This window comes from Chinchilla lanigera, unplaced genomic scaffold (assembly GCF_000276665.1).
Source record: "Chinchilla lanigera isolate Chin_1 unplaced genomic scaffold, ChiLan1.0 scaffold00007, whole genome shotgun sequence".
Lineage (NCBI taxonomy): Eukaryota > Metazoa > Chordata > Mammalia > Rodentia > Chinchillidae > Chinchilla > Chinchilla lanigera.
In genome coordinates this window covers 2,923,783-2,935,815 of record NW_004955408.1, presented here as the reverse complement: position 1 = coordinate 2,935,815, position 12,033 = coordinate 2,923,783, and the positions used below count along the sequence as shown (strand labels likewise).

Here is a 12,033-nt window from a genome sequence, read left to right as displayed (position 1 = left end):
CTCGAACTCACAGTGATCCTCCTGCCTCGGCCTCGGAGTGCTGGGATTACAAGCGTGCGCCACCACACCCAGCTTATTTTTTTCTTTAATAATACATTTCCTTCCAACTTTTTAAAAAATTACTCCACATATATATAGAAAAGTCCCCAAGGCAAATGAACAACTAATGAAATTTGACAAAACAAATATATTTATAACCAACACTCAAAAACAAAATATGGTCAGAAGCCCTACACATACCCCTTCCCAGTTACTGCCCTCATCCTCTGCCTAAAGGTAATGTTAGAAATGAGCCCCAAGACTCAGGTAGTTGCAGCCTGAAAGAATGCAGTCCGACAGCAAGCAAGAGGACTGAACAAGGCAAAGTTAAAAGTTTACTTTTGCAGAAGGACTGGAGCACACTGAGACACCAAGCAACCAGGGAAGGGGCCAGGATTTAAGCCCTAAGGCAGAGGAAGCAGCTGGCCTTTTTCCCCACTGGCTGGGTTGAAGGTTCACATTCTATCCTGATTGGCTGGTTTAAGCAGAGCGGGGAGGACAGCAGGAGGAAAGAGGGTGTGGGAGCAAAAGACCTTGGCTGTTGATAGCTATCTTTCGTCTGTAGCTATGTTCCCAAAATTTAGGCATTTTCATAATTTCAGTGTGAGGAGTAGGGCCACTTAGGGTGGCCTAGAGTCTTAATGGAGGAGCTCCTGTTTATATCTTTTGATAGAAAAGACAAGGCCACAGCTTCTCACAGTAACTACAATCTTGACTTTGAATACTGTAGTTTTGTTTTGTTTTGTCTTTTTGAGACAAGGTTTTACTGTGCAGTTCAGGCTGGCCTTGAAATCATATTGTAGCCCAGTCTGGCCTCGAACTCAAACTCTCAGCAATCCTGCCTCAGCCTCCTGAGTGCTGGGATTATAGCTGTGTACCACCATGCCCAGCTGTAATTTAAACTGTTTTTGAACTTTAGACAAAGAATCACATGATACGTTTATTTTCTCATGGTTTGTTTTCGTTTTTCGACTTACATTTACCGGGTATTAGTGAGGATTAGGAAAATGAGAACTTTAATACCACCACCAGGGACCAATTCCGTTTGACCAAAATTGAATTTGTGAGGTTCTTCCATGTTTTTTACTTTATTTTTTGTAGTTTTACTTCATTTTCAAAGCTATTTACATTTCATTATATGAGTGCAGTAAAACTGATTCAGCATTCGGTTGGCAGCCGTCTGGTGGTTTCTGTGGTTATGAATAGTGTTGCTGTGCATATTTTTGTCCATACCTCTTACTGCATATGTGTTTTTATTGGCTATGTATTTTGTTCAGGGTGAAATTTGTGGATCCTGATATTTGTGTGGTCAGTTGTAGACAAAAGTTTGATATCAAGTTGGTCCCTGGTGGTGGTGTTAAAGTTCTCATTTTCCTAATCCTCACCGGTGCCTGGTAAATTCAGTCTTTTTTCACATGTTGCAATAGATATGTGATTGTATCTTCCTGTGGTTATGGTTTGCATTTCCAAGATTACTAATAAAGTTGATCTGAAGGTGTGGTAGCTTAGTAGTAGGTAGTTTGTCTAGCACGCACAAGGCCCTGGGTTTAATCCTTGGAACTGCAAAAGCCCAAACAACTAATGTGATCAAGCACCTTGTTATATAGGTATTGATCCTCTTGTCAATTACCAGTTTGATTTCTTCCCCATTCTTGTTCATTTATTGTGTTGTCTTTTTAAAAAATATTGCTATATTTTTTTTATATATCCTGAGTATGATAGGACTTGCCTTTTGACTCTCTTAAGGTATCTTTTGATGAGCAGAAGTTCTTGGAGCTTTTTGTTTTGTTTTGTTTTTGTTTCTTTTTAGACTGGAGCTCACTACATTGTTCAGGCTGGCCATGAACTCACTGTGCAGCTCAGGTTGGCCTCAAGCGCACCACAGTCTTCCTACCCCAGCCTCCCGAACGCTGGGATTGAGCCCTCATTAAGCCATGCGGCCGTGCACTGAGCCATCAAGTCACGCGCCATGTCTGGCTTAATCTCCCAGTTTTTATGCAGTTGTTGCTATGCCTTTAAGTCCCAAAAGATGCTGGTATTATTTGATGAAGTCAGTATTTATTTAACCTCACCTGTACATTTTCTTCTCTTTTTTTTTTTTTTTTTTGTAATGTTCTTTTTGGCAGGCTGGTTTGGTTTGGTTTGGGTTTCGTTTCATATATAGAATACTTTGTTTAGTATTCCCTCAAGTGCATGTCTGCTGCTAATAGAAAATTCTCAGTTTCTGTCTGTTCGAAATAACTTTACTTCATTTTTAGAACTTTGTTGTTTATTCTTTCAGCACCTTGAGTTAGCTTTCTGTTGTCATGTGGTTCCATTGTTAACGTTAAGAGGTCAGCTGTTGGACCTTATTTGCTGTTCCTTGGCTTAAAATCTGCCTTTATTTGACAGCTACAGTTATGATTTTATTTTCTCTTTACCTCCTGTTTTTCCCCTAGTGTTGAAATGTGAATAGGTGTGGCGTTTTAGTTTTGTTCCTTTGCTGTATTTCTGAATTGGTGTTTATAGACATCTTGAAATGTATGGGTTTTTCCCCGTTTTTTAAATTTTCCAGTCATGATGTCTTGCTATTGGCCCTTTTGTGACCTCTACAAAAGTGTCTCTAACCTCACCCTTGTTAGATTTGACCCTTGTGCCCTGTCTTGGTTACTTTTCTCGTTGCTGAGACAGAATACCCAACACTGAAAGTTAAAGGAGGAAATGTGTATTGGGCTCACAGTTTGTAGAGGTTTCAGTTCACAGTTGGCTGGCTCCAAGCCAGGGTGGTGTAACAGAGGAGCATCACAGAGCAGGCGGGCGGGCAGCACTCACACCCAGTGTGGAGCACCTTTAACCCTACCCAGAACTGTGCCAAACCAGTCACTAGATGAGTTTAGTAATCACACATCCTTAGTTCCCATATCACACACTCTGGACCCAGCCACCTTTGACCACACGAGGCTTTGGGGGGACGTCTAGACATAAACCATAACATACCCTGACTATTTTATACTCTTTTCTGTTACTCTCATCTTTTTTCTCATCGTGCTTTATTCTAGATAGTTTCTTCTATAATATTTTCTGATTTATTCTTTTTTACCCTAACCCACTGTTAAATCCATTGCTGAGTTCCTAATTCCAGGGGTTTTTTAAGAGTTATAATTTCTTTTTTTTTTTTTTAGTTCCATATTCTTTGCCAAAGTTCTCAGTGTGGTTTTTATATTTCTTTTCTTTTCTTTTCTTTTCTTTTCTTTTCTTTTCTTTTCTTTTCTTACCAGGAATCAAACTCACAACCTCACACTTGCCAGGCAGGCACTGTGCCACTGAGCTATATTCCTGGCCTTTTTTTTTTTTAATCTTTGAATGTGTTTAACATAGTTATTGTAAAGTCTGTCTCCAGCTACTGCATAATATGGATCTTTTGCAGCCCCTTTTCTGTTGTCACCTTTTCTTTTGCATTTCATTCACGTTATCTTTTCTCCTGGTGTGCCTTGTTCTTTTTTGACTGGGTAATGAATGTTGTCTATAAAAAAAAACAGCAAAGGATCCTGAGTGATGTTCTGTTCTTCCAAAAGGGGTAAACCTTGCTCAGCGTAAGCACTAACAATCCAAAATCACTTTAATCCATTTTCATGCTTTGAGATATTAACATCGGATCTATCCCAGTCTTCACTTAAGGTACAGTACTTTGGAGTTCCAACCCAAAAATTTTTGGACTTGTCTTGCCTTAAAGAGCAGGTGATTCTGCTCAGTTTTTCAGGTCATCATTCCTCTGCCAGGTGGAAAGGTGGGCTTGCGGGCAGGCAATGGAGAGAAAGCCACGCCCACCCTCTGTATGCACCTTCAGATCATCACTAACTTGTTAGCCCCTTGATGCCTCGAATGATTATTTATGTCCGATTTCTCTAACTGTTCTCAGCAAAAAGGTGGTTATAATTGCCTCGTCTTGCTACCTCCTCTTTTTCACTGCCACTCTTCTTCATATAGAAATGTTGCTATAGTCTTCAAATATATATTTCTTGAATTTTTTTACTTTTTAAATTAGGTTTATTGGTACATTTTAGGTATACATAATGATCACCCTCATCATAAGGAATTTGTACCTGTACATGATAAAACTTGATTCATTTCTTCCCATTCCCCTACCCTCTCTTCAAGACTCACACAACTTTAGAAATGGTCTACCGCCTGCTCATAGGAATGCTTTTTCACACTTGACTTTTTATCTTTTTTTGTTTTTGTTTGTTTTTTGGGTTTTTTTATTTATTTTAAAAATAAAAGAAGGAAAACATACTAACAAACAGACATCCATTTACAAAACAGCATAAGAACAATACAAACAATACAGTTACAGACAAGCGGTAGGAAATTAACAATGGTTGTTGTATTATGTATTGCTATCTTCCAAGTGGTTTCTCATTAACTGTAATAGAAGACAGTAGTACAGCTGTGTTAGCTGTCCTATATATGCATACTTACATCATTTCCCTTTCTTTCCCTGCCCTTTTCCCACACCCCAATTGCCCTTTACTTTTCACATTTTCCTTTCGTTTCACAATGTCTATCATACCTCCTAGCTTTTACTCACTCTGTCAGGTTTTTACACTAGTGAGACAATAACGTTGCTTATGCATGCATGTCTGATTTATTTCACTTATGAATATGGTCTCTAGTTGTGACCAATCACATGTTCATAGCAACGCAATTTGTAATTGCTACATTGTGGAAGCAACCCAAATGTCCATCTACTGAGGATTGGATAAAAAAATTGTGGTACTTTTATATAATGGAATATTACTCAGCTCTAAAGAAAGATAAACTCGAGGCTTTTATAGGTAAATGGTCACAAATGTTTTTGTTTTTTGAAGTTGTATGAATCTTCCCCTTCCTATTTACAAAAGTTTTGTTTCCATTTTGTTCCTTCTTTCCCATTTTTCAAATACATGTTTCTGAGGTGCTCCACAGAACATACCTGTATGACTTTAGAATGTTTTTGAAGATAGTTTCCAACTCCTGTTGAAACCCTGAACAATTTGTTTGTCTAATATATAAGTGCTGTCTGCTCTTAAAAAAGAAACTACCATTATTCCAGACTCCCAGAACTTGGCATCAAAGCCTTGGAATTCCATGGAGACCCCTCAGGGATTCCATTGGAGAAAAATAGACTTATATTGTAAAGTCAGAGGTAAAGCCAGGCATGGTGGCACATGCCGGTACTCGTAGCACTCAGGAGATTGAGACAAAAGAATCACCACAAGTTAAGAGGCCAGTGTGAACTACGTAGCGAGACCCTTTCTCAAAAAAAAAAGATAAAAGTCAGGTGTGAAAAAGCATTGCTATGGGCAGGCAGGTAGACCATTTCAAAAGTTATGTGAATCTTTCCTTAGAGAACTATTCAACAGAACAAAAATAATGGAACTTATGAACAGGGAAATTTGTGTTAATGATTAAAATCACATTCATAATTCAAATTTTGGGTGAGGAATGGCAAATGCCAGACTGGAAGGTGTGTGCTCCTATGAGGCAGCACCTCTTAGTTTTAATAACTTTTATCATTTGAACAATAAACCCAGTTCTTTTTAAATGATATAATTCATTTAACAGTTTTTAAAGTAGTACAAGCCAAAGAAAAGGTACAGGCTGTGTTAATTAATAATTAAATTCAAGGTGACCATGACATCTCTGGCTAAAGTCTGTTTTCAGTTGCTATACCCTTGCTGTCCAAAAGAGCAAATACACCCCCAGGCGTGGTGGTGAACACCTACACCTACAGTGCCAACACTCAGGAGGCTAAGGCGGGAGGATTGCTGTGAGTGTGAGGTCAGCCTGGGCTGCTTAGGAGACTCTATCTCAAAAAAAAAAGCAAATATAGGTACCTGCTAATGAGTCTGCTGAGCATCTGGAGAGATGGGTTTGAATGGCAATACAGTTTATGGGTGTGCCTAACAAGTAATGAAAGTGATTTAAGACATACACAGTATATCATCTTTCTGTGTTCAGAGTCTTCATCTCCATATGGAACATAGTTTTTCCCCATAGGTCATTCTCTGGGATCAACAAAGAAAGTTCTTTGTAGTGTCGAAGAATAACAGTTTGAATTCTGATACTTTTAAGATATTTTAATTTTGAAAGTTAAAAAATTCCTGTTATCCTGTAGGAAATGACTCCAAAGTAGATGGTTTAGTAAACTTTGAGAAGCTACGAATGATTTCCAAGGAAATCCGTCAAGTTGTTCGAATGACTTCTGCCAACATGGACCCAGCTATGATGTTCCGACAGAGGTATGGCACAGCAGTGTGTAAAAGTGTTGCAGAATGGTGTAGTAATCATCGAAATATTTGTCATTTGTGCACTGAGCTAAGTGCTCTGCCCATGTCGGTCTCATGTATTAGTCTAGAACAGTGGTGGCAACCCTGTGGCACGTGTGCTGCAGCAGGCTGTTTGTATCTCTGAAGCTCTAAAGGTGTGCCGTCACTGGTCCGTAGCACTGCCATGACGGTAGGTGATATTAGCCTTCCTTCACAGCTGAAGAAGGGGAGGCCTGAAACAGTTTTATAGAGTGTTAGAATTTAAACCCTAGTTGGTAAGTTACTTTTTTTTTTCTTTTAGTATGTGAGTAGCTTTATATTGTCCTTTAACATATCAGCAAATGGTTAATGTTTACTGAAATTATCAGAGGACAAATGGTTTCATCTGGTTTAATTTATGAAGTATTAGTCTGCATGTGTTTTTTTTTCATCAGATTTATACTTCATTCTTCTAGAACATAATTCTTTTTCCTCAAATTATGATGCTGTTTATTTGTATGTGAACTCTACCAGAATTTAGAAAGTATAAATTTAATCATATTCCACATTTATTAAAAATAGGTAAATATTTGTACTCTACATTAATCTGACCTTCTAAGACTTCTTTTTTAAATTTTTAGTAAAGCCTTTTTCAGATATCTGTATGAAGTTTATGAAGTTGTTAAGCTACTCAGTAATTTTTATACTTTCCAGGCTGTAAGTAGACATTACAGTTTTAATTTTTGGTCTGATTTTCTTTTGCACTTTTCTGTGTAGGACATTAAAAACAAAATAATTACAGAGGCAGACATAATTCCTGTGGTTTAAGAAAAAATGTACTCTGCTCAGGAAACTAACTACTTCTTAGTACGTTAAAAACCAAAGTTGGAGTTTTTATAACCAAACAACCAGTGTGTCAGGACTTTTTTTGCTTTTTGTTGTTTTTGTTTTGTTTACATCACAGTGTTGGAGTCTTTGTGTTTATAAGCAGTCAGTCTGATGGTTGATGGTTGCTGTAGTTGAGGTACTCAAAGTAGAGGGAAGAGTGTGCCAGACGGTCTCCCCTCCCGTCTCCACCCCATTTCTGCCCCTTGAGATCACATGTGTCCAACAGTGTGGAAGCAGAACACAGTAAGACCACAGCAAACCTGGAGGAGGGTTTGTTTTTATTTTTGTCTTTGTTTTTGTTTCATGTTCTTGTACGTTAGCCTTGCCATTCTCTTGTCTTACATAGACCTCCATTTACTCACATGTGTTCCCAGTCGGGCCCCTGAAGACATAATGAATTATGAATGAATACCCAGACATCTTCCGTGCATGTATGGAGTACCAGCTGTACTTCAGGAACGAGCAGAGGTGTGGGGTGTGGTGGTATACTCCTGTAATCCCAACTACTATGGGTGCTGAAGCAGCTTGGCCAATTTAGCAAAACCCTGTATGAAAGCACGGTCTTTTTGTGTGCCTTTGTTGTACTGGGCATTCACACTGAGCTACATCCCTAGTCCTTTTTTATTTTTTATTTTGAGACAGGGTCTTGCTAAATTGCCCACACTGGGCTCAAACGTTTGATCCCCCTGTCTCAGTCTCTTAGTGCTGGGGTTACAAGCATGGGCCACCATTACCAGTTCAAAAAATTGTTAAGAGGGCTAAGAATTTAGCTCATTGGTAGAGCACATGCATGAGACCCTGGGATCATCCCCAGTTTCAGCCTCCCTCCCCTCAAAAAAAGAAGAAAGAGGGGAAATCTGATGCAGAAGTTAACAAGCTTGACTACTTTCTTAAGAATAGCCTGGATTGAGTAGAATAAGGTGTAAGGGAAAATAAATATTTATGTTTTGATTGGATTGAATTTTTCCTAAATCAGTTTTGTCAGCCAATACTGAAATGTATTCTCTTGCTTTCTTTAAGGAAATGTTTGTCCCAAGTGGAAGGTAGATAAATCTAGCAAGAGCAGAGTAACCCCTTTTATTATAACAGTCATCAACATGCTAAAAGACACCGTCTTTACTCAGGCAGTAGCTTTAAAGACATATATGAAGACTATGACAATTTATTTTTACCTACATTTTAATTTGGATTTGCTGGGAAAATTTTCTTGTAAAATATTTTATCACGGAAAATTTTGCACTTAAACATAAAATTATATCTTTATGTTCCTTGTAATTTTATCTGTCATTTAAATAAGTGACTCAAAAATCTTTCAAAAGAAGTGATCAAAAATTCAGTTCTTTTAAGGTTTCTCTCTAAAAACAATTCAGAACTTAGAATAATTTGAAGTTTTTCTTTAAGCTTCTTACTAATACCAACTTATAGATGAATTATAGTAGTAAAAACATAATTAATCTAAAGCATACTCTAAAATATGAGATACATACTGTTGGGATTTGACCTTCAGGGGGTCCCATAACTCATCTTACCCTTCTGCATTTCATTAAAGTCGTTTTACTATTAAGCTGTTTTTTCCTGGTGAAATTTTTCTGTTCTATTCTGTCTGCACAGTTTCTCTGACTATCAACTATTGTCTTTTTTCTGTGCTTCCTATTCAAACACATGCTTCAATGTTTGTGGCTCTTGCTTACAGGAAGAAGAGGTGGCGGAGTCTGGGGTAAGTGTAGAGATGAACACCACTGGAGTGAAGGTTGTGCAACTCTTAACGAATATACTGCATCCTTCTCATTACTGCACGCATATAAAACAGCATGCATTCTATTAACTCTGTCAGCCTGCCTTCCTGACAAATGCCTTTTGCTAACAAGGTGAAGTAGTGATAGAACTAGCTTTTGTTGTTTTAACTCTCCCACTACTGATGTTGGGTAAGCCCTTTTTAGATGTAAAGTTAAGCAGATTCAGTCAGGTGATGGTGCTGTTGATGGTAGTAAATACTTGTTGTACACTTGCTGTGTGCTGTACCCTATTCTGTGCACTCAGAATGAATTATCTTCCTCAGTTGTTTCATCACTCTGAACAGGTGTTGCTGCTCTCTGGTGCAGCTGGGAAGGTGGACAGTCTTCCAGCCCATTCATGGTGGGCCCAGACCTCACCCGTGGGATTCAGGTGTCCACTCCACTCTGTCCTGCTCAAATGCTGTATTTTATAAAAGTAAATTTATTATCTAACTACGTAAAAATGGATTAGAGTTGTTTATAAAGATTGCATTTACTGTTCGTTTTTCAAAAAGAGGTAGCTTGTATCCACGTGCTACTATAAACTTGAACTGGAAGATGATTTTGATTCCACAGCTCCACTCCTGCCTGAGATTTCCAGCACTGAATGAAATTTATTTTAAATTTCCACCAGCTTTACTTAAAGATGGATCTCTCTGTAAAACTGTAATAGAATCAGAAACCTGCACCTTGTTATTAAAGTAGGCTCATATCTCTTCTATATAGCTGTGTCTATTGAATCATTGAATGTTAGGAATCTTAATATACCTTGTACCTAGTCTTTGATTTTTAGTTAAAGAAAGTGATGGTTTTCGGGGCTGGAGTTTCTAAAAAAAGAATTTTGTTATTTTAAGACTAGTGAACTCTGAAGTTAGATGCTTTCATTACATGTAAGAAGTTTTTTGTGAGCCACCTCCTCGAGTCTCGTGGTCTTGCCGTCTGTTAAAGCCTGGTGAACTTCCCTTCCCTTCTACTGTGCTTTTTCTCTCCCTTCTCTGTGTTGCATTTCTTATGTATTCATACGTGTCATACATCTGTGTTGGTCTTTCGTTTCTTCTAAGTGAAAATAGAAGTTGATTCCTGGCATTATCAATGTTAAGAAAAATATTTGAATTTTTGGGGTGATTGAATAACTTCTGTAAAACACATTCAGTATTTATTCAGCTTTAGGGTTTGTGTGGTATGATTCTTGATTAGGTGTCTTCATCTTACATCTATTTTGGAAATGACTTAGAATATTATGTTAAAAAGAGAATATTATGTTATCACTTACTGTAATATTTTCAGTTATTAGAATTTTTATCCTGGATTTGTTGGCATCCTCTTTTTGTTTCTTTTTATTGTGGACATCAGCTAAGACAAAATAATCAAATATTAGAGTTAAAATTTGCTCCTAAGTGTTGAGGTTTAATTTTACTGCTTTGAATGCAAGACAGTATCAGTTGTCAGATGCACCATTACTTTATACACTACCAAAAAAAAACCACTGCAGTGTCCTGTTACCACTGAAAATTTTTCCTGTATGCTTAAGAGCTCTTACAAGTCTGTAGACTTAGGTATATATTTTTACCACATAACGTCCTTGTGCATACATACATAAAAAAGAAAATTAAGCAAAATAAATTGGTTTAGAGCTCTAATTCAGACTGTAAATCTTGTGAGTCACTTTTACAGGCATTAGATTCAGAGTTTCCTGTGGCATACACAGTGTTTCCCTCTGTGCCATTCAGCACACTGGTAATGCATCATTTTCAGATAAGCAATGGAGAACTAAAACTTGGTGCAGGGCTCTGTCTGCCTTCACAGGTAGAGATGGCCTTTAAAAAAAAAAAAGGTCTTGCTATGTAGTTCATTCAGGCTATCCTTGAACTCACTATGTAGTTACACAGTCCGGGCTCACCTTGAACTCAAATTGATCCTCCTGCCTCAGCCTGTAGAGTGCTGGGATTATAGGCTTGTGCCCAGCTAGATAGCCGCCTTTTGATAGCCTTTGGGAGTGTTACTAAAATTGTCACATTCACTATATATCAGTTTCCTGGAGATTAAAAGGATAAATCTGTAATGTCATTGGATTTTTTTTCAAACTATTCTGCAGGTTTTGAGGTTTCTGCATTGTAAGTGGTGACAAAATTAGATTCTGCCTACCAATAGCAAATGAAAGTTGCTGTCACGTATAAGATATACATGTTTCAAAGACTTTAATATGTGACAGGGAAAAAAAATGCCATAGCACTTTTTCATCTGTGTTTCCCTTAATTATACTGAAAACATTAGCATTCAGGGTCTAGTTTAAACTAGATAAGTGAGTAATTAGGAACAAATTGTTATATGGTAGTCTTGCAGTGGCAAGCAGAAACACTGAAACAACACCCAGGATTTGGAGGCAGATTTATTTTACATTGAGAGGCACTGGTCAGGATCATTCCCAAAGTATCAGGCCCTGATCTCTGGTGGTCTAGAGCTTGAATTGGATAAGCAAGCAGGCAGCACAGAGGCACAATGGCTTGTCAGCTGGGGCTCGGTTTATACCATGTGCATCACAGTGACCAGCCGTTTCTAAGAGACAGGAGCAACCAGAACTGGAAGAGGAACTGTTACCTGGGCAACTGACAAACTGAAGTATACTGGGGGGGTGCATTTTCTGCTACAGTCTATATAGACTATTTTATGTAAATCTAAGGCTAATTTAGAAAATTTGTAAATACTTGTTATTTTGAAATGGCAACTGCCTTTAAAATAAAAATTATCTCTGAAAACCTCGTGTTTGCTCACCTTGTTAGAAAAAGCATTGCGGTTACTGTTTTCCGTTAGTTTTAGTGGTAGTCATTGTATAATGAGGCTTGACAGAAAGAACGGAGTTGGGAGAAGCTGCAGTTGTTTAAACTGTGATTGTTTCTACCCAGCGTGCAGTTCTAGCACGTTCAAGGCGTTTCAAAGTAAAGTGTTCGATCCCCTCCCCTAGAACCCAAGTATTGCCTGACCATTCCATATGTAAATGGAAACTGAGTAACTTTGTACTGCATTCTGAGCTCTGTGTTGAATTGAGTATCAGTGCTGTTGCTTAC

At 38.0% G+C, this 12,033-nt stretch overlaps 1 protein-coding gene across 1 annotated transcript in view; it reads left to right on the top strand.

Annotated features, from left to right (window-relative positions):
- Rapgef6 (Rap guanine nucleotide exchange factor (GEF) 6) overlaps positions 1–12,033 on the top strand; it is a 206,744-nt gene that overhangs the window by 173,458 nt on the left and 21,253 nt on the right. Inside the window, exons 21-22 of the mRNA XM_005376072.2 lie at positions 6,176–6,299; positions 8,887–8,910. Of these exons, the coding sequence (XP_005376129.1) occupies positions 6,176–6,299; positions 8,887–8,910 (148 nt within the window). The remainder of the gene's footprint in view (positions 1–6,175; positions 6,300–8,886; positions 8,911–12,033) is intronic.